Source organism: Cervus elaphus, chromosome 3, assembly GCF_910594005.1.
Source record: "Cervus elaphus chromosome 3, mCerEla1.1, whole genome shotgun sequence".
Taxonomy (NCBI): Eukaryota; Metazoa; Chordata; class Mammalia; order Artiodactyla; family Cervidae; genus Cervus; species Cervus elaphus.
In genome coordinates this window covers 27,109,918-27,137,211 of record NC_057817.1, presented here as the reverse complement: position 1 = coordinate 27,137,211, position 27,294 = coordinate 27,109,918, and the positions used below count along the sequence as shown (strand labels likewise).

The window sequence follows — 27,294 nt, the reverse complement described above, 5'->3', positions numbered from 1 at the left end:
CAGCCCAGGGACGGAGCAAGTCTCCATCAGTTTCCCTTGAGAGCCAAAGGAAGGAATAACACTGGGCAGTGGAAGGGGGAAGGTCTGGGTTATCCTGATGATGAGGCTGGTGGGAGATGCCAGGTGAGGTTTCCTCACCGGTGTTTTAGCAGCAGCACTCAGCTCTCTATATGACATTGAGAGGAGCACTTCCCCACTGCCGGGCAGACCAGGGCCCTCAAAGGAGAGAGGAGGGCTCCTCATTATCTTTTGCGCTGTGCAGATCCTGGTGGGAAAGTGTGAAAAAGGAGCTCCTGAGGCTGGGCCAAGGCCGGGCCAAGCCTGAGCCGCCTTGTTCTTACCAGGTGGTTGAAACACAGGCTTCCAGACACTGGGTCTGTGGGGTCCCTTCCTGTCTCTCAGGTCTTCTCCTTGACTTCTGTCTCATCATAAAAGTGACCACATTATCCCAAGAGAAAAGAATCCACCTCTGTTGAGGGGGAGGAAAGCTCAAATGCTAAAGCACCCTTGAAGGTGACTCTGTGTACTGGGTGAGGAAACGGATTTGTGTCCCACATCTGGGTTGAATCCCAACCCCAACGCCTATTAGTTTCTTGACCTTAGAAGGATTACCTATCTGTTCATGGCCTCTAGTTCCTCATCTGTACAGTGGGCATAATAGTACTATTTACTTCAGAGAGTTGATATAAAAGTAATAAAATAATTGGGATGAAGTATTAAAATAAATGAAATAACACATGTAGCACTCAGCACAATTTCCAGCAGAAAGCAAATGTTTCTACTTTCTTACTGTCTATAGGTGTGGCCAATAATGACTAGAAATTCCAGCACCATGGTAATAAAATAGAAATGTTACTTTGTAGGCTGCATCTTGTCACCTGACCATGCAGGCCTACCTGAGTCTCACAAGCCCACCTCCCAAGCCCTGCTCCCTGGAGGTCCCAGTCGGGTGGTCAGCTCAGTGCTGCCTGGGTGTTAACCTGACACTCACTGCAGAGCTAGTGGTAATGGTGCTAAGACATAATCCTTCCTTCCAATAGATGAGTGTTTCTCATCCCCCTATTGGGGGATTTTTGTTTTGTTTTGTTTTTGCTTCACCATGTGGTATGAGGAACTTCCCTGACCAGGGGTCAAACCCCTGCCCCCTGCAGTGGAAATGTAGAGTCTTAACCACTAGACCACTAGGGAAGTCTGAATGAGTATTTCTTTAAAAAGGAAGACTCTTGAATGCATCAGGACCCAAAGAATGAGGTTATAGAGAAGGAGAGTCAGGACTCCACTTGTCCCCAAGGAAGCTGCCCCTCCCAGGTCCCCCAGCTGCACCTCTGCTTATGCCCCACCCCCACTCCAGCCCCTTCTCCATAAAGAACAACAGTGGAAGGGATATCAGAGCACCCTCGCAGATGTCACTTCATCTCAACCATCTCCAGTCGCCCATTTCACACAGGAGCAAACTGAGCCTCTGAGATAATGCTGAGATCGGCCTGTGGTCACCAGACAAGTCACATGGCAGACCCAGGGCTTGCACCAGAGTCTTCAGGTTCCACAGCCTTCTGTAAGCCCCACTTCTGCCCACTCCACCCTCTTCTGCCTGATCTCCGCTCTCAACACAGAGCTTTCATGAGGTTGCTCTGCCCCTCTGAAAGGCCCTCCTATATTACTGCCCCTCTGAAAGGCCCTGTCTATATTACTAACAATCAGAACCATATTAGAGACCACCTGATGATAACTTCCTTCCTTTTTAAGATGAAGAGACTGAGTTCAGTGACTTGTCAAGGCCACGTGACTAAGGAGTGCCAGAGCTATCTCTGCCACCCAGCCACCCCACCCCTGACAGCATGGGAGTTCAGAGCCAGAAATGTGCCCAGAAAGACCAACAGCAGGGGCTTAATAAATAGCCCCACCCCAAAAGCTCAAAGGGAAGCCTTTTATGCAGAACAAGGTGCCTGCTTTATCTTTCGTCTCCTAGCGGCTTTCACTTCAGTTGCTCAGATGTAACCAGAAACTCAGTTATGCTGCCCTAAGTGGCCCGCAGACCTGAAACCTGCCCTTGCCCTGTTATCCTTGTTCTGTATACACCAAGTGGTTCCATTGTCTCAAGAAGCTTCCTGCTGGGCGAGCAATGTTCTGAAATGGATTGTGAGTGATATACATGCTCAGGATTTCAGAAATTAATCTAGTTCTGTTTAGCTGGTTAAAAATAACTGCATTAGAACAAAGTTAGTTATTATTTTCTTATTTTCATAATACAATGCGTTTGAGACACAGACTGTCTTTTATGAAGCAAACATTTTAAGAGAATTTTAGTACAACTAAAATATATTTTCATATATTCATATTGTATATATTTTCATATATTCTTATACCACCAGCAGGGCATACTGCCTGTTTGTTGACAGCTTCAAATATTTGTATACCATATAAGTATATTCAAAGAGGTTTGGAAGGCAAAGAGTTATGTATAAAGATGTCCATTTAACGGTTATTGAAATCCCACGGACAAAGGAGTCTGGTGGGCTCCAGTCCATGGGATCGCAAAGTCGGACATGACTGAGCGACTAACACACACACACAAAATCTCTGTTACCCACAATGATGAAAAATAAGAAATAAGTAGGAACAGTGTCCTTCCCAAGCTGCTAAATCTTCCACTGCAAAGATTCCCCCAGGCTGTTAAGGCCTCAAACTGACTGCTCTTTCTATTCACTTGTCTGGGGCTGGCCAGGAAAGGGGCTAATGGTTAGTATCCAGAGTCAAGATAATCCAACCCTTGCTCCATCAGAGCCTCACTAGCCATAGGCTGGTAATTGTCCCACCATGGTGTGGACTGGCTTCTTCCCTTGGTCCTGCCAGGTGCACCCCTCTCCATAGTGGCACGTGGCAAGTCACAAGTGACAATGAGGTAGCAGAGGCTCCTGCCACACCACCTTGTCTCCAAGCCTCACCACCTTGTCTCCAAGCCTCACCATGGCAACGTGTGAGGGATCACTGAAGAGAAGGCAGCCAAAAACAGGGCACTCCCCTGGAGCCCAGAGGGGTTTCTCTAATCCCAAACACACCTGTGCAGTTAGCAGAGTGTGAGTGGAGACACTCAAATGTTAACCTGTTGATCGGAGTGATTTCAACTGCAAGACCATCTCCTGCCTCCTTCAGGGACGTTGGTGCACTATGTGTCCTTCACACTCGCCCAGAACGTTCTCCCAGCTCCACTAGGTGTAGAACAAAAGGCAATGAACTGTGCTGACAACAGGAGAAATTAAAGCTGACACCAAAAGGGACTAATCAACAGCCTCATTGCACACAGAGCAAAGAGGAGGAGAGTAGGAATGTATAGGTTGTTGGATCCAGAAAGCTAAACCAGGGACTGCCCCCGCCCTTGACTCACCCCTCTCACCTTCCAAATAGTTGAGGTTAATTAGGGACTTATAACTTAGAGGATGGGCAAGAACAGCCTCACCTCAATCCTTGTCTCATTCACACCCTGCCATGAACAATCCAAGGTCAAGGACTGAACTTCAGTGTCTTCTTAACTGAAAAAAAAGTGTTCTCCAGATCACCTATCAGATCAGCTCAGACCAAGACCAAACTTTTATACTTTTTAAACAGTTGGGGAAAATACTTTGGAAGTTGACTCTGAAACTTAAGGAGGGAAAAGAAAGGAAAATGAATATGGAGTCTTTGGGAAGGTAATGGGGAAACAAGGAATGAATCTCAAGGTTGGAAGTGGTTCCAACCAGGGTTTGACTCTTCTGAAGCATGCCTGCTTGGGGAAAGGCCAGTCTACTCAAGTATGTCCAGTGGAGATTAACTCATCATCACAGGGCAGCCCCTGCACCATCAGACAACTAGACCTCAGTGAATGTCCTTCAGAGTGACTTATCACTTCCAAGCAAGAACAGCCCTGACCTTCTACTCTGCAACAGTGGTGTGGTCCATCTTCAGTGAGAGTGACCTTCACACACACCTTCAGTCACCTTTGATGGAGTCTCTTCTCTGCCCCTGTTCTTGCCCCTGAGCTCACACTAGCTCTTCAGTGGGTCATTTGGACTTTTCAAATGCTCATGACTGAACTCAACACCCAAGTTCAATCCCTCAGAAGTTTTCAACTCTTTGTGACCCAATGAACTGCAGCACGCCAGGCTTCCCTGTCCATCATCAACACCCAGAGCTTGCTCAAACTCATGCCCATCTAGTTGGTGATGCCATCCAGCCACCTCACCATCTGTCATCCCGTTCTCCTCCTGCCTTCAATCTTTCCCAGCATCAGGGTCTTTTCTGAAGAGAGAGAACTTCCTCCCACCAGAGATCTCTGTACCAAAAAGGATTTAGCTACTTCTTTAAGTCTTTACAACTAACAGAAAAGAGCCAAGAAACAAATCTTTCTATTATGTTTATGCTGTTATTATTCCCAAGAAGCTTTCTGAAACACTCAAATTACATATTCTTCAGTCTCACTGCCCCTGGGAGCTGCTGCTTTGGGGTAACCAGCACAGGTTCCAGCACTGTGTGTAAAGGAGCCTTCGTGCCAGCAGAGGACACTCCAGACTGTCAGGACAGAACTAACAGGGCCTATTGACAAATTGGAAACAGGGCGTGGGCACCAGGGAGCGGTGGGATCACCCTAGGTGAACCTGGGAAGGTCACAAGTTAACTGAGATGGCACCATTTCTCTGATAATGGGCTGGCAGGGAGTGACGCGTTCCCTGCAGCAGATATGGGAGGGGCAGACACAGTGACACATAGCATCCCAGGGCAGCTTCTGCATCCATCCTTCCAAGGAACAACCAAAAATTGGTAGCACCATCCAAATGTCTCTTGGGCATCTTTACTCTCCCTCAAGGAAGCAACATTATAGACCTCTTCTCTAACCTCCAATTGTAGTCAGCCTGTCAGCCATGGCCTCTTCACAAGGAGAGGGGCTTGGAGAGTCCCTTCATCCCTTGGAGGTGGTGGTGTAGTCACTAAGTCATGTCTAACTCTTGCGTCCCCATAGACTGTAGCCTACCAGGTTCCTCTGTCCATGGGATTCTCCAGGCAAGAATACTGGAGTAGGTTGCCATTTCTTTCTCCAGGGGTTCTTCCTGACCCAGGAGTCGAACCCAGGTCTCCTGCATTGCAGGCAGATTCTTTACCAACTGAGCTACAAGGGAAGCCCTGCCCAAATCCCATCCATATTTCTAAGGTCCTCTCAAATTGTAGCTTCCTCAGGAACCTTCCACTCACACTTGACTCTTCTTCCTAAAATGTGCTTGTCTTGGTTTCCATGACAGCGTGCTCTCTTGCTTCCCCCATACACAATGACTGCTCCTTTAGGCTCTTTTCTGATTTCTCCTTCTTACTCTGGTCCTTAAGCAGAGTGGTCTTGGGATTCTGTACTTGAATCTTCTCTCACTCTCGAGAGAATAAATTTCTTTAATGTCAAATGAAATAGAAATTAATAAAAAAAAACAGTTACACAATTCAGGGGTCCATATAAGATATTCTGAGATGGAGATAAGGCCTTTCCACAATCTCTCCTCCTCAACACACAGAGAGAGAAAGAGAGGAAGAGAGAAAGAGAGAGAGAGAGTACAGTTGAAAATATGTGCCTCATATTCTCCCCTGGATGCTCTAAGAATATTCCCATTCCCAAAATGCCCTAAAGCAGCAGTATTAGCATAGGGATCTTTTGGAAATCTGTGGAGATAGTTTTTTGCTTGTCACTGTGATATGGGTGGGTAGGGGTGGGGGGGGCATTTAGTGATTTAGTATGACCTAGCATGATCCTATGCTGGACCTCCTGAATAGCTTTTGAATGCTCCACCTTTTATAATCGTTCAGTTCAGAACCCAACCCATGTCGCATATACAGACACAGTGGCTATGCTCAGTTTGCAGATACACTGAGTTGTTGAGAAATACTGCTGCTGCTGCTGCTGCTAAGTCACTTCAGTCGTGTCCGACTCTGTGCGATCCCATAGACGGCAGCCCACCAGGCTCTGCCGTCTCCGGGATTCTCCAGGCAAGAACACTGGAGTGTGTTGCCATTTTCTTCTCCTGTGTAAATCAAGAGAAGTCTGTATTTTCCCCTCATTAGGAAGTTTATGGGAGTTTTCACCTTTTTTGGAATATTGTGTCATCAAAGGTATTTAGATTGTACATACAGCACACCTGCATTAGTCTGCATTTGTAGCTGGTTGAACACATGGTGATTCTACCTGTCAGTGCAAACATTTTAAACTTTCTTACATTTCCTAATAGAGCCCTGCCTGAGAATACACAAAGTGAAATATATAGGGTATTACTACCAGTTTTTTTTTTCAATTTGTGTCTCCTTTATCTGGCAGTTAAAACGTTGTGTTGATTTAGTTGTGTACAATTGTAAGATATACCATCTAAGTTTTTCTTAGCACAGTAAAAGGGTGCTATTTTATTTTTGTTATAAAAACAGAGGCAATGAGACTGATACCCTTAGAATAGCTAAACAAAGAATATTCTTTTTCAAAATAAACTTTCAGCAATGTCACAGAGTTCCTGTTAAGATTTCCATGCATGTTTTTGATAGAACAGGGCATAGAACTATGAGACTTCCCCTTAGTTCCTCCAAGGGACCAACAGAAGATACCCATTTCAGTTAAGACTGTTCTGGAAAGTTACAGTTTCTAAAATTTAATGCAAAACGGTAGGCTCTGGTTCAAGGCCACCTTTTGGAATTCTCTCTTCCAAGGACGAGTGAACAGCCCCCTTGTGAAAGTTAGTGAAGACACTCCCCCATGGAAGAAGTAAGGGTGGCAGAATTGAGCTAAGCTGAACAAGGATCTGAGAGGCAAAGGCTGTAGGAATTGTTGCTGGATTCTATAGTTAGAATAGAATAGGGGTGTTAGACAGTTGTCTTAGGCCTAGGTGTGTGGGAGAGGAGGGAGTTACTGTGTGAAGAGGAAAGAAGGAGGAAAGTCCTTTCTTCTCCAGAGTAGATGACTCTCAGAACTCTATTGGAGAGGTGGCTGTGTAATAGCCACACATTTATGAAAAGAAACTTGGACCAGTTATGGAAGGAAGTCTCCATCCACTGACTTAAAGCCAGCAACATCATGACCATTCAAGGAAGAATAACAGCCCAAGGGAAGCCCCAAGGCTCCATCAGCCAATGGACAGAGGGAAGGACTCTGTTCTCCCAGCTAAAACACAAGGAGTCAAGATACATGTATCCAGACCCAGGGAGAGGAGGTGTGTGCAGATATCTCTATGAAAAGTGAAAAGTCACTCAATCATGTCCGACTCTTTGCAACCCCATGGACTATAGCCCACCAGGTTCCTCCATCCATGGAATTTTCTAGGCAAGAGTACTGGAGTAGGTTGCCATTTCCTTCTCCTGGGGATCTTCCAGACCCGGGGATCGAACCGGGGTCTCCCGCATTGCGGGCAGACACTTTACCGTCTGAGCCATCAGGAAATCCCACCAGCAGATATCTCTAGGTAAGGGTAAAATGCTAAAACTGGGTCATAGGATGTGGTATGAACAGATTCCACAGGACATATGAGAAAGGAGGATAAGTATATATGTACATTTTTGCTTGTGTGTGCATGGATACCCAAGGAACTGTGGTTGCCACATACAAAAGGATCTTGGTGATGAAAGATCGAAGACTTTTTATCACACAGTTGTGTTAGTGGGTTTCCCTCCTGAATATTATTACTTGAATAAGCTGTGAGCATCAAATCCACACTGGACCTATCCAGGGATGAAATAAGGAGTCTAAGATTTTGAGACGTTATCACTAAGACGAGGGGAACCTCAGTATTTCGGCTGAATAACTCCTGAGGAATTATGACTGGTTTTGTGGTCTTCAAGTTTTCTCCATTTTAGCCCATTTCTCCCATGTATTTTTGGCTTTCCTACTGGAAGTTCTCTGCAGTTCTCCCTCTATTCCTTCTTCTGAGTTCTCTGATGATTTACTCTAACTTTCAAACTTTGATGACTTCAGTTTATACCCCTAGTCCCAATAATTACATGGATAGAGTGGAGACACCTCAAAAGAAGTAACTCAGCATTTCTCCCCACCTGCTGTCTTGCTGTATTCTCTGTTATTATCCAAACCAGGAACATGGAACCACCCTCTACTCCTCCCTTTGCCTCATTCTACCTCCCCAACCCATATCCAATCCATCACCAAGCCCTGATGATTCAATTCCTAACTACCTCTGGAATGCAGATCCTCATCCTCATTTGTGGCCACTCTGCCACCTCTAAGGACTTGAGCTGAGATGCAAGCCTTGTTTGTCTTTTGTCTGCACCTTTGGAATAATCCTCTAACAGGTCTTCCTACCTTCAATATGGGCCTCTCCAATTGGGTCTGTGGAGAAGGAAATGGCAACCCACTCCAGTATTCTTGCCTGGAGAATTCCATGGATAGAGGAGTCTGAAGGTTATAATCAATGGGTTTGCAAAGAATCGGACACAACTGAGCAACTATCACTCACACTCATTCAATCTGGTCTGAGTGATCCCTCTAAAACACCAATCTAACCATGTCACTCAATCATTAAATCCCTTTATTGTCTCTTCCTTATCTGTCACAGCTTCTCAGTCAAAAAATATCTTTAAAAAATGACACTTCCACAAGTAGATCTTCCATTGGCAGACCAAATTTCTTAGGGTATACTCATGAAATCAACCCTGAATATTCACTGGAAGGACTGCTGCTGAACCTGAAGCTCCAATACTTTGGCCACCTGATGTGAAGCAGCAAATCATTGGAAAAGATGCTCGGAAAGATTGAGGACAGAAGGAGAAGGGGACAACAAGAGGACAAGTTGGTTGGCTGGCATCACTGACTCAATGGACGTGTTTGAGCAAACTCCAGGAGATAGTGAAGGTCTCAGGAAGCCTGGCATGCTGCAGCTCATGGGGTCACAAAGAGTCGGACATGATTTAGCAACTGAACAACAAAAATACTCAAGTACATGACAAACTGTGGTTCATGCTCAATTCTTATTCAAGTAGCATAATGTAACCCATTTTCCTTCCTTCAGTTCAGTTCAGTTCAGTTCAGTTGCTCAGTCATGTCCGACTCTTTGCGACCCCATGAATCGCAGCACGCCAGGCCTCCCGGTCCATCACCAACTCCTGGAGCCTACCCAAACTCATGTCCATTGAGTCAGTGATGCCATCCAGCCATCTCATCCTCTGTCGTCCCCTTCTCCTCCCACCCTCAATCTTTCCCAGCATCAGGGTCTTTTCAAACGAGTCAGCTCTTCGCATCAGGTGGCCAAAGTATTGGAGTTACAGCTTCAAAATCAGTCCTTCCAGTGAATACCCAGGACTGATCTCCTTCAGGATGGACTGGTTGGATCTCCTTGCAGTCCCTTAGTAGGTTGTAATAAGCCAGTAGATCCCACAACCCCATTTGAGAACTTCTGACCCCACCATCTAGAGTCTAGACTCTACTGAATGGGTACAAGGTCTTTCTTGATTGAATCTAACTCTTCACCTTCATTTATTGTCAGCAACCTTATGATCCTTCAGATGTCCAATTATTTCATGCAGATTCACTCTTCCTTGTCTTTGTCTTTGCTTGTACTCCTTCTGCCTGGAGTGTCCTCTACCTTAAATGTCATTGTCTGTCTTGACCTTCCTTGTCTGCTTGAAAAACTCCTATTTATCCTCTAAAACCCTGCCAGGCATCACTTGTCATCACTCTCACTTCTGTATGTACCATTTCCATACCTTGTGTGTGTTTCTATCATTGCATGGGTTGTGTGCATCATAATGACACATTGGCATACTTCTTATCACCCAAGCCTTTGAGGGCAAGAACCATGTCTCACTCATCAGAGTATTTCCAACGTTTGATTTCTCCCTGACATACAGTATGTGGGCAGGAACTATTTGTTGAGCTGATCAGGATCTAGATTTTTCCTTTGCTGTCCTTCTAGTACTATTGCATTTGAGTGCTTGATCATGCTCATTTTAGTTCTTTCAGTTCAGTTCAGTTCAGTTCACTTGCTCAGTCATGTTCTACTCTTTGCAACCCCATGGACTGCAGCATGCCTTTCTTCCCTGTCCAGCACTAACTCCTGTAGCTTGCTCAAACTCAGGTCCATTGAGTCGGTGATGCCATCAAACCATCTCATCTAGTTCTTTATATATACTAACACAGAGATTTCATATAGTCCTGTGACCTTACAAGTTTTGATAAGTTTCACTATAAATTGTAGTGGTTTCTGTTTCATGTCTGACCTTACCAAGAAAACCTAGGTTCAAAAGAAATAAGCAAGCGTATTCCCAATACTGACGTATGACTAAAGAAACTTGTAACTTAGAAAGAGATTAGGAAGTGTTTGCCAGAGGGCCAGAATACATCACTATTCATTCAACAGTGTCCCCAGAACTGTAATAAGCCAGTAATGACAAGCCAGTATCTGGTGACTTAGGAGGTCTGTTTTCCCATGGAGGAGAGGAAGCCATCTCCCTCAAGGCCTTCCAACTCCCATTGTTCTAAATTCACGAGTACCAAGACACCCCTTGTGACTAATTTATTTTCCCAGGCATCTTGATAACAGGGTGGGGTGGCTCTGGTATTTCAGCCACTGAAAATACAGGTTTCCCACAAGCTAATACACATATATCCTGGTTCATGTTTCCATCTCTTATATGTTTGGCCTACAAATACTAGGTCTCAGAAGTAGATTCAACTTGGGTTCACTAACAAAATCAATGTTTTGTCCCTATAAGCTATCACTGTGTCACTGTGACCTTATCAAGATACTTCTCCCCTTGGTGGCCCTGACAACCAATGATGTTCTTCTACTCATTTGTGACTCCCTTTTAATTTCATTTAAATACTGTTTGACAAGCTCACAGTTCACAAAGCATTTCTACATTGCATATCTTATCCTCTTGATGTCTAGAGGCAAATGTCCTCACCCCTATTTCATCTACAAGACTCCTGAGACTCAGAATGGTCAAATGACTTGTCCAAGGATCCACCTGTCCCGTAAGCTGTGGATTATCTTCCTTTGTCTGCCCCATAAATACCACAGTGGATTAAACCCAGGTTCTCTGAATCAAAGTTTGTTGTTCTTTCTATCCATCATAAAGCCTCCCTAACTCTCACATCAGTCAGACAGGTAGCAGCTCTGATGGAGAGGTGATCAGGAAGAAGGGATAGAGTTCACTGATAGATACTTAAATGATACTCATATTGATCTATGCCCTCTTTATTCCCTTCAGCCCTGGATAACACTTGAGCTAGAAACATTTTTCCTAATAGGAACCTAGGAAAGTTGATCCTCAGAAAATTGACAGACTTTTTCATGGTTTCTTTTTTTTTCAGCTTTTGCTGGGAAGCTGATGTTCCTTAGAATAAACATCTACTGAGTTATGTGGAGGCCAGTAAGCAAGGTTACAACAACCAGATAATCACCATCATCACCATCACCACCATTATCATTAAAACTCACTGAGGGCTTGTTATATGCTAAGCCATATTCATTCATCATCTCATTCAGTTCTCACAGTAATTTCCATGAAGAAGGCATTATTATCTCCATTTTAGAGATAATAAAACTGAGGTGTAGAGAGGTCTATAAGTTGCACATTATCACAGAGTTCATTAATGGTGGTGGTTCAAACCCAAGAATATCTGATTCCAAACATCCATGCTTCTGGCCACTATGCTATCCCATTGTATTACTTTAGCAGTATGGGCTATATATCCACAAATGAACTTCTTACACTAAGCAGAACTTTGAATGGTGGCCTGAAAGAGAGAGGAGATGAATGTCTAGCTCTCCATTAGCACTCTTGCTTCTTGAACTCCCCATGCCCAAGTCTGTATTCTGACTATAGTAACTGTGGACCCTATGTTACTCACACCCCTCTCATTGTAGCCAAGCGGGACTCTAGCAGAGGGCCTTCCCATGACAGAACCCTCCCCTATGTCCTCAGCCTGCCTCTTGTTTGTGGAAAAGCTTTGGCCTCCTCCTAGGCTAGCCTCCTAGCCCTTCCCCAGGTTCTAAAGGTCAGTTTAATTAGAGAAGTGAGAAAATGCAGAAACAAAGAAAACAGTCCAGCAAGAGAAAATAAGGCTAGTTTATCCATTAAACAAAGTCAAGGACCTTTAGTTCCTCCTCAAGGATTGTAGATAATACTCCAAGTCATATACTTTGAGCTGTTCTACAAATGCTAAAATCCCCGCCAAGTGGAAGAAGTTTGACTGTATGCTGACCACAGCATGGAGATCCCACATCAGCTGGAACCAGAAGGTTAATGATGTTGTCTCCTGATTACCTGACCACCAACCAATCAGAAGAATGTCCACAAGCTGATCACACACCCTGCAACCCTCTCCCTCAACCTGTCTTTAAGAACCTTTCCCTGGGAACTCAAACCAGGGCTCTGTAACAACCTAGGGGGGTGGAAAGAGGTAGGAGGGAGGTTTAAGAGGGAGGGGACATATGTATACCTATGGTTGATACATGTCGATGTATGGCAGAAACCAAAACAACATTGTAAAGCAATTATCCTTCAATTAAAAATAAATTAACTTAAGAAATTCCAAAACTTCCCCAATGTTGCTGTTGTGGGAGACACTGCTTTGGGAAACATCTCTGATATTCTCCTTACTTTCTGCAAGTAATAAATCCTTCCTTTTCCTGAAAAAAAAAAGACCTTTCCCAGAAAGCCATCAGAGAGTCTGGGCCTTTTGAGCGTTAGTTGCCCAGACTCCTTGTTTGTCACCTACGGTAAACACTGTACTTTCCTTCATCATAACCTGGTGTCAGTACACGGGCTTTACTGCACAAGGGCAAGTGGACCTAAGTTTTCTTTAATAACACCATCATTGGCTATTCTACATAAACAATTGCTTTTCCAATAATACTTTACCCCTCTTTTCAATGCCAGATTCCTCTTTCCCAACCTGCTTGGTTCACTGCCCTTTTCAAAAAAGCCCTCTCAGATGAGTACAACCTGCTACCCTAGTCTCTATTTCTCATGACGCCTCCACCCTCTGGGCAAGAGTTCATTCTAGTTAAATGTTGAATGTTTAAAGTTAAATATTATCTGGCCAGTGTTCCCACCTGACTCATGTTCATGTGCCCCAACCCCCCCCCCCACACACACACATGCCATAGGGCTCCAGGGTTTTCTTCTCCCCACAGAACACTCATCCAGGATGGACAGTGCTGTGAACAAAGGAAATGGAGACACAGAGAGAATTTCAAATGCAGTTTATTGCAGCAACACAGGAAACAGGGAGTTTAAGACCTCTCCACAAAAGACAACTGGCTTACACCTTATGTACAAAACCAAAGCAGCACAGAGCTTGCCGTGAGAGTTAGGATACTAGGGAGCTGTCCAGAGCTTGTGCTCTGTCCACGGCAAAGAAGCCGTGGGTCTGACCAGCTCTCTTCTGGCTGACTTAAGGAGGTGCTTTGAAATGTAATGTGTGTAGCAGTGATTGTTGAAGTGTTTCTTGGGCAGAGTACAGAGCAGAGTCCTAGCTGAGGGACTAAGATTGCCACTGATTTAAAATTTTTCTTTGGAAATCAGAGCAGAAAGGACAGAGCTAGGAAATAGGATGAGCCAGTGTAACCATAGCTTTTTTCCTCCAGTAAGGCTGGGGCACTCAGAAGCATATTTGGTAGTGATGGAGAGAGAAAGCCAATGGAGGAGAGAGGACCTCTTTATCTGGGCCCTCTGGAATAGCTGGTGGAAACAAACTTCACACTGGAACTACCACCGGAGGTCTTGGTGCTGGATGCCCGACCTCCAGAGGAGCTGAAGCTGCCTCCAGAGCCGCCACCGCCTCCTCCGGAGCCGCCTCTACGGCTCCCACTGCTGCCTCCTCCAGAGCCATAGCTGCCGCCACCTCTGGAGCTGTAGCCGCCGCCACCTCCAGAGCCGTAGCCGCCGCCGCCTCCAGAGCCATAGCCGCCGCCACCGGAGCTAAAACCGCCGCCTCCTCGGCCGCCACCACCGCTGATGCTGGTGTGACTGGTGCTCACAGCTGCAAGAGAACACTTCGTTATCATCAACCCCAACTCCCTTTCCAACCCAGCAAGACCAGCAAGACCTGCACCCGAGAAGAAGCCCTGAGAAATCAGCTTGTACTTACACACACTCACGTTCGGGACACACTCTCCAGACATCCTGAAGGAGAAAGAAAAGCATAATACTCATGATGCCAGCTTCAAAGACTGCCTCCCTGGGCCCTCTCAGCCATCACTAAAGAGTCTCCCCACCTGGGAGTCCCCCAGTCTGCTTCATCTGAAACCTAATCCCGTTCCCTCTGGCCTCCCGAACTTGGTCATTTTTCTCAGCATCAGTACTAACAGGGCAAAATCTCCATGTAAATTAGACAAAGTAAATATGCCCACCATATCCAAAGGCATTGGTTTTGGGTCAGATGACATTTGAGCCAGCCCAGGTGTGGCTCAGACAGTAAAGAGTCTGCCTGTAATGTGGGAGACCCAGGTTTGATCCCTGGGTCAGGAAGATCCCCTGGAGAAGGAAATGGTAACCCACTTCAATACTCTTGCCTAGAAAATCCTATGGACTGAGGAGCCTGGCGGGCCCCAATCCATGGGGTTGCAAAGAGTTGGACACGACTGAGTGACTAACACACACACACTCAGGCGAAGAATAAATTGCTTTATCTCAAAAAGTTCAGAGAGATGCAACAGCCTGCCAAAAAAAAAAAAAGCTTGGGACTCTGGCTCCCAAAGTGAAACCAAGCCTTTCCTCCTGTGCTGTGAGCTTTTCCTTTCCCCATACCCAGGACAAGTTGCAGTCATGTGGTTGCGTCTTCAACAGCAACCAGTGTCCAAGGGAGGAACCACATAGGAAGTGGCCAATTGCCCAGGGTCCCTTGCTCACCTGCTTTCCTCTCCTTCCAGGAGGGTCCTGTAAGTGGCGATCTCCACATCCAGGGCCAGCTTGGTGTTCATCAGTTCCTGGTAGTCACGCAGCAGGCGGGCCATGTCCTCCTTGGCCTTCTGCAGGGCATCCTCCAGCTCATTCAGCTTGCTCTGGGCATCCTTAATGGCATTCTCACCACGTTGTTCGGCATCACTAATGGCCTGCTGCAGCGAAGAGATCTGGAAAAGGAGAATCCAGCACATTATACACTCTCTGATTACCTAATTCCATCTTGGCCTTTCTGTCTCAGATTGATCTCTCCACCCCTGTGTGGCCAGTACTCTGACTCCCAGAGAGTTACAGGACCTGCATTCACCTGTCTTGAGATAATACATCACTGTGTCAACTTCCTTAAATAAAGGTGATGCAGCCGCCTCTCTGGGCCCTAAGGTGAGACTCTTTCACTGCCTACAGACTTGACATTCTTCCAGATGTCTATTCTCCTGGTTGCCTTTCCTCTCACTCACCACCTTTTAAGTCACTTTGGGCCATGGGCTAGACCTCTCATGACCACTATATCTATTTCTTTACTAGGTCATTTTCATAAATTTCCCCAAGGAGAACCTAGCATCATGGCTGAACTCTAGAAACCATAGTCACCAAAGAACTAGGGATAACAATACAACCTTCATATGGATTGTAAGCTTCAAAATTAGGAACACATCCTCCAATAACCTGGACACCCCATCCCATTCGGTATAACTGAGTAGTTGAAGGAGGAAGCAAGTACCTGCTTCTTGACACTGTCGATCTCAGATCTAAGTCTTTGGATCACCCGATTCAACTCAGAAATCTCCATCTTTGTATTTTTCAAGCTGTCTCCATGTTGCCCAGCAGTGATCTGGAGCTCTTCATACTAAATGTGGTAGATCAAATCATTCAGAGGTGGCAGAATGCACCATGACTCATGCACACAAATGTAAGAGAAAAATCAGGATAGCAAGAAAAGACATTTTAGGAAAACTGGACAGGCATCAGCCCATTCACCTTGGTCTGGTACAGGGCCTCAGCCTCAGCCTTGCTCCTCTGGGCAATCTCTTCATATTGGTTTTTTACTTCATCAATGATGCTGTTCAGGTCCAGATTGCGGTTGTTGTCCATGGAAAGGATAACATTGGTATCGCTGATATGAGTCTGCATCTGAGAGAGCTCCTGCGAGGCATAACAGTTCAGTGACTTACCATGTTAAAACTAAAGAACAACTTGGGACAGGGAGAGGGTTTCAGGAGAAGAAAGATATATCTCTGAATAGGAGTGGGTTTGGGCTTAAAGGTTCTCCATTTTGGTAAACCTGGTTGAAACTAGAGAACTTACTGCTTGGTAGAGTGTTTTGAAGAAATCAATTTCCTGAAGCAAGTTGTCAAGTTTGGCTTGAAGGTCCACCTTGATGATGTAAGCAGCATCCACATCCTAGAAGAACCATGAACATCATGAAGTCAGAGTCTTTTCAGGGCAAGTACCTCTCCCCTGCTAGGAGGGGATTTTCCAAGAGGTCTTCTTCACTTCTTCATCCCTAGACTGCCCCACCCCTTAGTATCACAAGTGATCCTGTCTGACTTGCTGAGAATTGCCTCCTCACTCCAGGAAGTCCTGAGGGATCTGGAGAAGCAGAGTGTCTGGACAAGTCCAGGTCTGTGATAATATCGGGCAAGGGGATCTCTACCTCAGCTGTTCCTCAGGCCCACTACCTGATTCTCCACGTTATGACCTCTTTCTGCTTAGGTATTGGACATCCTCCACTCTTACTTATTTCAAATGTGATAGGCATCCTACAGAATTGTCTCACCTTCTTGATGCCCACAAACTCATTCTCTGCATTTGTCCGCTTGTTGATCTCATCCTCGTACCTGCAAGGAAATCAGAAGTGAGGAGGAGATTCAGGGAGGCGAGGCCCAATGTTTAGCTTTCTAGACTAAAAGTGACATTGCCTGTCATTGTCCTTGCCTGTCATAACCAGCCTGACATTTTACTTTCTAAGCAATAAAACCACTGAACTATTACCAGCGTCTGAGAAAACTAACATTTCTGAAAATGCCGAATTGACTTTCCTCTAACCTATGAAAAGGTATTATTACATGCTGTTCATAGTCTTAGCTTGCTATTTTCTGAAAATATTTTAGAACAAAAACCAAGAGTAGCCCAGCCAGTAAGCCTTACTTGCTCCTGTAATCTTCCACCAGATCTTGCATGTTCTTCAATTCTGAATCCAGCCGAGATTGGTCGCTCTTCAGTTGGTCCACAGTCCTTCTAAGGTTGCTGATGTATGCCTCAAAGAGGGGCTCTAAGTTGTAGCTTCTAGTGGAGGTGTTTATCTGCTGCAGCAGTTCCCATTTTGTTTGCAGCACCTGGTTCTGCTGCTCCAGGAATCTCACCTAAGAACACAAGACCCCGTTACCCACTGGTACAGAAATGAGTCTTATGGCCACTGAGTACCAAGGCCTACCACATAGCCAGGCCCGGCCACTTGGGAAAGAACTTCAATGCCTATTTTCCTGGCCATGGAAGAGGGAAAAAGTAGGAAGAAAACGATCAAGTTAGCATCATTTTCATAATAAAACCCAACTCACTGTGAACTCAGAGAAGCCTCAGCTTCCATAAGATTGGAAATGGTACTTAAAAAGTTTCCATTGGAACTTTGGAAGGGGGTAGCTACCCAAATAGCAAAGCACGTATAAAATTACTGCAATCATACTTTGAAACAGATACTTGGTGCTTAAGAGATTTACCTTCCTTTTTCCTTTTGTTTTAGGTAGAGTACCATAAAAATTGTTTTGCCTTCCCTGAGCAAACATATAGTTCAAAAGTATGTTGGGAAAATACAAAAAGTGAATTCCAAATCTATTGTGTTGACATTATTGATGATCAAGTAAAAAATAGTTTACATTCTTTTCTAGAGCAGATACTTGGAAACACAAGCACAAAACATTCTCCACCCTGGTCCAGTATCAATGGAAAATTCTCAGGGTGCAGTTCTCCTCTTCTGACAGCAAGAGATGCTTGACCCTGACTTACTGCATACTTTTAGCTACAATATCACCATGTGCTCTCCTTATACTCAAGTAAAGTCCCTTTTTATGGTTAGGAAGGCCTTTCCAGAGTTCTGGTTTGCATCCTAGAAGGTTGAATTAACCTCATTTCTGTTGTCTTTATTCAACATCTCTGAGGCCAAAGTCAGCCCAGGAGTTGAATTAAAAAAAAAAAAAAAAAGCACTTCATGGTGAGATCAAATTGACCTTCCTTTATGTGGACCACAGACCTTTTTGCCCAAGAGAGAAGTTAGTCATAAGCATCATTGCAAACATACTTTTAATGTATCTCCTGAAGACAATTCCACAAACTATCTTTTTAACCATCCAAACACAGAAACCTGAGGCTCAAACTCAAGCACGCCTGGGCAGGGCCAATCCCATGTGGAACAGGAGCAGCTCTCCTGGTGCACTGAGAGGATAGACTCACCTTGTCGATGAAGGAAGCAAACTGGTTGTTGAGGGACTTGATCTGCTCCCTTTCTCGGGTCTTTATTTTTTGGATCTCAGGGTCAATTTCCACATTGAGGGGTTGCAGGAGGCTCTGGTTGATGGTGACTTCCTGGATGCCACCAGGGCAAACAGGAAAACCGCCCCCACCAAAACCACCTCCACCAAAACCACCACCCCCAAAGCCACCCCCAATGCCACCACCTCCAAAACCGCCGCCCCCAAAGCCACCACCACCAAATCCGCCACCCCCAAAGCCACCCCCGCCGTAACCGCCGCCATAACCACCGCCAAAACCGCCACGTCCACCTCCTCCGGCCACACTAATGGAGATGCTTTTGCTGCCACCAAGGTTAACGAGACTCCGACTTCCAAAACCACCACCAGCACCACCGCCACACACTCCACCAGAAAACCTCCCACCGCCTCCCCCGCTGCGGCGCACAGAACTGCTGGTGGACCTGCGCTGGTAGCTGACCACCCCCGCAGAGCCAGAGCTGAAGCCCCCTCCTCCACCGCCGCAACGGAACGCGGACCTGGAGCTAAAGCGTCGACTCATGTTGACGTGGAGAGAGAAGGAGCCACGTCGGGAAAGGAAAGAAGCTAACACTCCTCTACATGGAGCACAGAGACTTCCCCTTATATACAGGCAGCCAGCTGGGCTTGGCCCTAGAGTCAGCGAGATGCAGCGCCTTTCCAAGGATTGGCTCGCCTGCAGCCATACAAGATATTTACGAGCCTCAACAGTATCATAAACACTACACACCTAGCTCCCAGGATGCCTCTCAAAGTTGCTGCACACGCAAGATCACTCGTGTGGTAATCTTGTTATCAGGCAAAATCTCTCTTTGAGAGTTTGTGACTTAGGAAAATGGGACCCCGCATCTGCCACCTGCTGCTTCTTGGTAGGATTTCATAACCTCCTGTCACAGAGATAGGGAAGTTCGCATTCCTGCCTTGCCCATGGAAGCTGCTCAGCACATTCTCCTGGAGCCTGGCAGGTGCAGCTCCCCACACTTGAGTCTCAGAAGGAGCTCTTCAGCTCCTTCTCCTTTGGAGATCTGCCCCCCAAACATCAAAGTTCAGCAAGTGCTGTCTTTAATAAGTGAAAAATTAAAAGAAGCTCTTTTATTAAATGTAAACTTTATATGTGGGCTGCGTTAATGTCAGAGAAGTAGGAACTATCATGGTACAGAATGGGTGGGTGGGTTTGTGCTCTGAAAGGCCCAGAAGGGAGATGCTTGTTCTTTTCTAGTTTTCTGGTTTTTCCTTCTCCTCAGAGGTTGACCAGAGCAGGAACAGAACAAGGGCAGAATCAGCAAGAGAAAACAGGTGCAAATGGATGGCATGCAAATACCAGTCGAAAAACTATATGGCTCGAATTCCCTGGTGGTCCAGTGCTGAAAGCACAGGTTTAATCCCTGATCAGAAACTAATATCCCACAAGCCACAAGGTATGGCCAAACACACACACACAAAAGCATATGGAGAATGAGATAAACAAACAGATGCTATTTCATACATTCTGTAAAACAAAGGAGTGGCAGTGAGACTTGATGAGTGGTTCAGGACTCACACTAGACTGTATGAGGAGATAGATGTAGATTTGGAAGAGAGAACAATGATGGAAGTCAGGAAAGTTGGCTTGAGGGGTTAAAATTGCTTCTGGACAAGAGTAATGTCAATAGTAATAACATCAATAAAAATAATGATAGTAATTATAATGGCAAGCTAGAGTAAGAATAACTAATTAGTAATAATGTATCAATAACTGACCAGGTACCAGAACTCGTCTACATGTTGCTATTCTTTAGTTGCAAAGTTGTGTACAACTCTTTTGCACCCCCATGTAGCCCACCAGGCTCCTCTGTCTATGAGATTTCCCAGGCAAGAAGACTGGAGTGAGTTGCTATTTCCTTCTCCAGGGGCTTTTCCTGACCCAGGGATCAAACCCACGTCTCCTGCATTGGCAGGTGGATTCTTTACCACTGAGTCACCAGGAAAGAGCTTTATATATATTAACTTTCAATAAATGCTTTGAGATAGACTCTACTATGCTACCCATTTTTAAAATGAGGAAACTGAGACACAGATTGGACAGCCTGCCAAGTTTACATAGATGGCAGACAGCATGGCTGGTATTTGAACAGGGGATGCCAAGCTGCAGTGCACAAGACCCTAACCCACGTGTTATATGACAGCACAGAAGCTGAATTCAGGGTATGCTGCCCACTGTGTGTAAAATCAGATAGCATGGGAAGCCATTCCCTTGCAGAGAGCTCCAAGGGCAGAAGGCCTGTGTTATCCCTTTGAGTTCATGGCTCCATACATGTGCACGTGCTTGGAAAATGTTTTTCCAGTTTACTCTGAGAAGGGGAGATTCAGAATTCAGTAGGGATTTTGCTGCCAGTTCAGTTCTGCCTCTCAATTGTGTCTGACTCTGTCACCCCATGGACTGCAACAGGCCAGAATTCCCTGTCCATCACCAACTCTCGGAGTTTGCTCAAACTCATGTCCATCGAGTTGGTGATCTGGATTTTGCTACCATTCAGATGCAAAAGGACCCAGCATGCATTACAGTGGGTCAGGAAACAAACCCCAGGGGCCTTCCTGGAGAGCAGCACTTGGGTTAGTCTTAATGGGCAGTAGTGGCACTGGGATCTGGGAAGACCTGGACCCTACACAGACTTTCATTCTGACACTTCTTAGAAGCCAGGCATGCTCCTCACCCTGGCATGTAAATACAGAATTGAAGACTCTGTGAGCAGTGGATTCTGACTTCAGCTGGCTTTAAGCTACCCTGAGTAGTACTGATCAGTCATAGATTTAAGTGTGAGGGCTCCACTGGGGAATACAAACTATGCAGGAGGGAGGTTGTCACTAAAGACCATCTGGTCCCATCACCCTATGGTTACGAAGCAGGACACCCTCTCCAGCGTGCTCCCCACCACTGTGCCTTTTCCATCCTCTTTTTCCACAGTTTTTGCCCTACACTCTCCTCCAGAAAGTGCCCCTCACCTCCCCAGTGCTCCCCCTCCCCTCATCTCCATGGCACTGTTGTCTCAGACTCTGTCCCAAAGCTACCATTCTTGAGCTGCTACACCAACCATCTCTTAAGGGAATGAGTAATCCAGATCTTGTCCCTCACTGGGAACAATGGGACTTGGGATGGTCTTGGCAGGGTGATGCCTGTTGCCTAATCATCTTTTAACAGGCAATCAAAATCCTTTTAGTTCAGCACACTCCCTCATGAGACATATCACTGCACAACCGATTCCTTCTAGCAGTTTGGAGGGGTGTGCATATGTGTACGTGTGTGTGTGTTCATTCTTACCTCTGCCAGCCCACAACTGATCTTTGCAGTGATCCATGCTTCCAACCTCAAACTAAGAAACTGACATAGAGAAGAATCAAAGAGGTGGATAGTCAAACAGTCTGTAGACAATTTACAGAACTGCAAAACTTACTCTAGCTGCTACTAGAAGCAACAAGAAGGCATAAAATAACCATCAGCTTATATCTGCACCCTACACCTCACCAAGAACAGACGCAGACACAATTCCCACAAGAGTCCTGAGAACTAAGCTGTTTTCAAGCCATTTTATGAAACATAACACTGAGACTCAGAGAGATTCAGCATCTTAAATACTCCAGCTAGGAAAAGACACATCTGGGACTAGAAGTTGAGTTTTCTGGTTCTGATTCAAGTGTTATTCCTCTGAAACTGGAGAAGAGCTCAAGGATGGGCTGGGGGAATTGGTTCCTGTAAATGAGTGGGAAGAGAATCCCTCCAAGATGCCACCATATAACCTGCCTATCAAAAAAGTGAGAAAGCAGACCCAGGGATGTCAAAAAATTTTCCCAAGTCATATGGTCAATTCCTGGGATTCCTCCAATTCCTGAATCAAACTTCCATTCTCTTTTCACTGCTTACTTTTGAGGTCACCTCAAACAACTGGAAACTGAAATGCTGCCTGCTCACCAAGTTCGTGTCCTACTGAGTCCCCAGGATGGTGATGAGTGTGTGGTGATATTAAGAAGCAAAGATGGGAGAAAGACGATAACCACAAGCCCTCATTTCTGGCTTATTTGTGTTCCCTGCACTTATAAAAGTAAAGGCAAAATGCAACCAGAAGGAAATACTAACACTGACAGGCACCAGTCATGTGGTAGGAGCTACAATTCGTTTAAAAATCACAAAAAGTCCCTGTGGCAGGAGTTATTAGCCCCATTTTAAAGAAAGGACATCATAGAAACCTGTTGTATAGTCCAGGGAGCTCAGCTTGGTGCTCTGTGATGACCTGGAGGGTTAGGATGGGGTAGGAGGACAGAGGCTCAAGAGGGAGGAGATCCGTGTGTACATACAGCAGACTCACTTTGTTGTACAGTAAAAATTAACATAACATTGTAAAATTGTTATCTTCCAATTTTTAAAAAAAAAGACATTTTATGTTCATAAATATGTGCCCAGGTGGTAACTGACAAGGCCAGCTCATTAGACTCAAGTACATGCCTTCCTTCATCCATCCCATGGGTCTCATCTTGCCATTGGCCTGCCTCCACCACCTGCATCACTTTCAGCTTTATCACCCTCTTACCAGGGCTCACACATTGCCCAGGCCAAATTCTCTTCTTCCCTTTTTCTCTGTGCCACTCCATCTTCCAAGCCTACTTCTACTCTTCTCTAAAAGACCTTCAAGTTGCCTTGGCAACTGTCTTCAAACCCCTGCCCATAGTCAAGATCTCAATTCTTCAGCTTCTGGGCCTGAATATCTGTTTTTGGTCTAGCAGGCCTTGAAGACAGATGCCTATATCTCGTCTGTTCCACTGAGCAGTGAACAAGTCCACTCCTCCAGGGAGTGTTCCTTGATTAACACCACTCAGTTGCTCCACTGGTTTCTTTTCCAAAGCTCAGTTGCTGCCAGATTCAAATGCATGTTGATGTATAGGTTGGCTCATTTTCACTCGGGTGCATATGTGTTTGCTGTCTCTCAGTTGCTTTGTCAGCCTTCTGAAAGCAAGACTAAGTCCTCTGTGTCTTTGGGTGCCTTCTCAGCCCTGTTCTTTCCCCAGCTTCCCACAGGATTTCCTGTCCCTGAGGGGTACCCCTAACAGTGCCAGACAGAGTGCCGGAGCACCTCCAATCCCCAGGATCTTCACACACACTCCCCAGAACTGATCACTGAGATGAGTCTGTCACAGGTAGGCTGAGGGGAGAGGGAGGAACAGTGTGGTGTTATTTTGAGAGCTTTTCGAGGGATGGGACTGAGAAAAGCGTCAAAGAGAAACATGCAATGACAAGCCACCCAGCCCTGCGGGACTCCACCAGGGACGTGGGAGAAGAAAATTTCAGGGCAGTGGGGAAAGCGAAAGCCTGGAAGGCCTAAAGGAGAATCACAGACAATGGGGAGGCGGGGTGAGATGTTGAAAGCCGGCAGTCAGCAGAGCAAGGGCCGAGGCTCCTTACACAGGGGAGACAGGTGAAGAGCTAGGGGCAGCCTGTTCCAAGACTGACAACAAAGGAGGCCCCCAGCAGTCACCCACTGGCAATGCTGGAGCAGAGCAGAGGCCAGAAAAGAGGAAGTTCAAGATGAGTATGTGGAAGAAGAGGGGTAGGGATTGTCTTACTTTGAGGCATAGAGTCTACCTCCTGACTGCAAATTTCTAGCTGTGTGACCCTAGGCAGGTCACTTACCCTCTCTGATCTTGCTTTCCTCATCTATAAAATAGAGACTATATCTAACTTACAGGGAAACTGAAGTGTAGTAGATGATAGATAGAGGGAGCAGGGATTCTCTCTCTCGCCTTCGCATTTGGAAGGACCTAGAAGAAGACATAATAATCAGGAAAAGCTTTGGAACAAGCCCCATGGTTCACTGAAAACAGTGAAAAGACCTGGAAAGGAAGTTCAAGTTCTTGAAATGAGGGCATCTTGTGAGAAGAAACCTAAGGGAATCATGGGGTCCATAAATCTGTAATAGGAAGCTAGGGGCCCACCACTACAGAAAGGAATGCTGAGTGTGCCTGAGCTAAAGGGAATTAGACCAGGATGGTGATAACCCTCCCTGTGGGATGCCTGCTTTGTTGGGCGGGGACGATCCCTGGGGCCGGGCACACTGCAACAGGTGTGGAAGCTGGGCCACATCACTGGAACACCCCTAAAAGCCCTTCAGGCATAGCACTGGGATGTTCAGAACAGATCTTCCAAGCTGGAGAACCTCCCAGCATCCCAAGTTCCCAACTCAGCCTTGCAACAGAGCATTGATCAATCTGAAGACATGCAATTTCCAGGACTGATCAGAAAGCTGATAAAAGCCAGGGCAGTGGTTCTAACAAAGGAATGGGAGTTACACTGAGCTTGAAGAGGAACCATCAGAGCCCCTGGCTTATAATTTGAAGACACCTCCTGGGCCAAAGGGCCAGTCACTGAGGGTGAGGTGACATTCTTTACAGACTTCCTTAAACCAAAGACTTTCCCAACCCAGAAACGTACGCCTTGTCAGACGGAGTGAGAATTTTGTTGAGCCGTGGTTGCTCCTCCTCTTCACTGTGTCTCAAGATCGAAATCTATGTAGATGAGAAGCTGGTGGGATTACATTTAGATTCCCAGAGCTCCCCGCCCTGCCCCAGCCTCTCAGAGGGAGGGTCAGCTGGCACACTCTCCCTGGGAGTCTTGCTGCCCTGGGTGCCGTGCTCCCGCCTGTCTGCCCCTCTGCTGGTGGGTGGATGGGTCTGCTTGGCTCTCCCTCTGAGTATCTGCCTTGCAGGAAAAGCGTGGACCAGAAGCAGGGATGGCGCACCTTATGGCCTGTGGAAGGGACCACGTGTGATCTCCACAGCACTTTCCCAATGCCAGTGAGGGTCATCTGAGAGAATGCATGTGAAAGCATTTTGTACATAGTAAAGGACTGTGGACCCATTCATGTTTTTCACTAGGATGAGCTAAAGATGAGAGGCATTTGCTTCTGATGGGATCTCTCCTTGTCTCTAACAGAAACAATGTTTGTACCAGGAAACCTCCTCTGGTCTCTGAGCCCAGCCCCATTGTTCAGCCCCAGAATATCATGTGAAACTTCTCCTTAGAGTATAAGATCCTTCCTTCTCCTTGACCTTCACATCTCACTGCTTTGTAGAATCTCTGTTCTAAGAATCCTTGAATTCAGGCACATAGTTCCCTCCATCTGCCCCCCAGTCTTCCATGATGGGGATGGTCAGGGCTTCTGAAAAGAAAAGGCAGGGCCATGCTTTCTGAGTCAATCCCAACTCCTGCCCAGAAGGAGCAGTATGGGAAAGATGGCCTCTGGTTGGCCTTGCCCTTGTATTTTTTTCCAGAGCCAATTTGGATTCCCTAAGAACATCATACACATCCTACACATGTGCATGATCCCAGGGATAATCAAATCCATACCCTGAAATAGGTCTGGTGATGCCAGAAAACAGTCCTGGTTAGAGAGCTCTTGGCCTCTCCATGACGTGATCCTTCCTTGGCATCTGACCTCAATTTTCCCAAATATAAAATAGAGAGTAGAATTCCTTTTTTCTCAGGCTTCATTGCACAAACTCTTAGGGCAACAAAGATGTGAAATGCTGCCATACACACAACCCCACCCATCCTTCACTCCCTCCCTCAACCTCCTGCCAAATGGTTAGCCAACCTCTGCTTACAATGTGCTAAGTCCATGTGGCCTCTCTCACATCAGGATCAATTAAAAGATGCTTCTAGTATTGAACCAAATCTGCTGCGTTCCCACCTGTCCATCTTGGTCATCTCTTCTAGGCTGTTTCTACAGATGAGAAAAAGGAGGCTCTGCACATTACACTCTTCCTGGTCCCCATGCCTGTCCTCGAAGCCAGTTCACTACTCTCTCATGTGCTGTCACCGTCAGCTGAATACTTTCAATCATGTTTCTACTCACTGCTGTTTATCCATGTCTTCCCATCCTGGTCTTTGTGCTCTTTGACTTTGATGTGTAGAAATTGTATTTGTCTGCTCCCTTCATCCCTCCCCTTGGGCAGCCCCTCTGCCCACATTTCCCTTTCCCAGTTCTTGCCCCGCAGGCCTGCTTCCAAGACAGGTGAGATGGGGAAAAACTTCTCCAAGAGAATGTGGGGGTACACATGGGAACACGATGTCTCATCAGAATGAGTTGCAGGTCTATTTGAATGACTCCCATATCCAAATGCCATCTGTATTCCTTCAGAGAATGAGAAAGCAGGTCACATCTTTTACGTGACTCCTTTACATGGACTCAGAAATATCACAGAGGATAAGGTGATGGCTTAACCTGCTCCACCCTGAATTTCTGCATCTCTGCCTCCCTCGGGGACATCAGTTAAAGACACCCCTGACCATAAACTCTGCTGAGTTAATGGCCTCAGCTTCTTCTCTCCCCAGTTCAGTCTCTCCTACCTGGCTGTCCCCTGTCACACACACTTTCACACTTTCTGATCTTCAAGACTCTGAGCAGACCATTCCCCCATCTGGAGGCCCCTCCCTGACTCCATGTCCATAGCTACTCTGACTCTGTTCCCCCACTTGTTCTACTTTCCAGCCCTTCAAGTTGGGACCAAACTTCCCCTCCCCAGCGTGTCACCGCCTGTGGTCCCCACTGCTCCTGTGCAGTGGGTCTGCCCCTGTCCTCAATATGGCCTTGCTTCCACCCTCAGGCCAGGGGGTCCATGGGGGCCCACACTCCAATTTCCTCTCCCACTGAACCCTCCCCGTTTGTGTTGTGAGTGCCTTCAGATTCCGAAATGTGTTCATCCAACATCACATTCCCAGTGCATAGGCCACTGCCTGCCACACAATGGGAGCAAAACAAATTCCTCCTGAACAAATGTGTAACTGACTTTTCAAAGATCAGCCACTTTAAGGTTTATATTAGTATGATTGTGTGTGCAAAGTTTTTGAGGATCA

General features: G+C 46.1%; 1 protein-coding gene across 1 annotated transcript; it reads right to left on the bottom strand.

Moving 5' to 3' along the window:
* Nucleotides 1-13,194: 13,194 nt before the first annotated feature.
* On the bottom strand, nucleotides 13,195-19,001 carry KRT1 (keratin 1). The gene is made up of 9 exons (XM_043883333.1): nucleotides 18,358-19,001; nucleotides 17,059-17,273; nucleotides 16,688-16,748; nucleotides 16,216-16,311; nucleotides 15,889-16,053; nucleotides 15,632-15,757; nucleotides 14,860-15,080; nucleotides 14,099-14,133; nucleotides 13,195-13,990 (listed from the first exon to the last, which is right to left on the bottom strand). Exons 1-9 carry the CDS (start codon nucleotides 18,934-18,936, stop codon nucleotides 13,668-13,670), a joined length of 1,821 nt encoding a protein of 606 aa, XP_043739268.1. The 5' UTR covers nucleotides 18,937-19,001; the 3' UTR covers nucleotides 13,195-13,667.
* Nucleotides 19,002-27,294: the final 8,293 nt, after the last annotated feature.

Bases quoted from the DNA above. Each gene is read 5' to 3' on its own strand.
- KRT1 (XM_043883333.1), bottom strand. From the start codon at position 18,936: ATGAGTCGACGCTTTAGCTCCAGGTCCGCGTTCCGTTGCGGCGGTGGA. The intron at 15,758-15,888 runs GTGAATGGGCTG...TACCACATTTAG, and splicing joins AGGCCCTGTACCAGACCAAG to TATGAAGAGCTCCAGATCAC. The intron at 14,134-14,859 runs GTGAGCAAGGGA...TTTCTCCTTCAG, and splicing joins CTGGAAGGAGAGGAAAGCAG to GATGTCTGGAGAGTGTGTCC.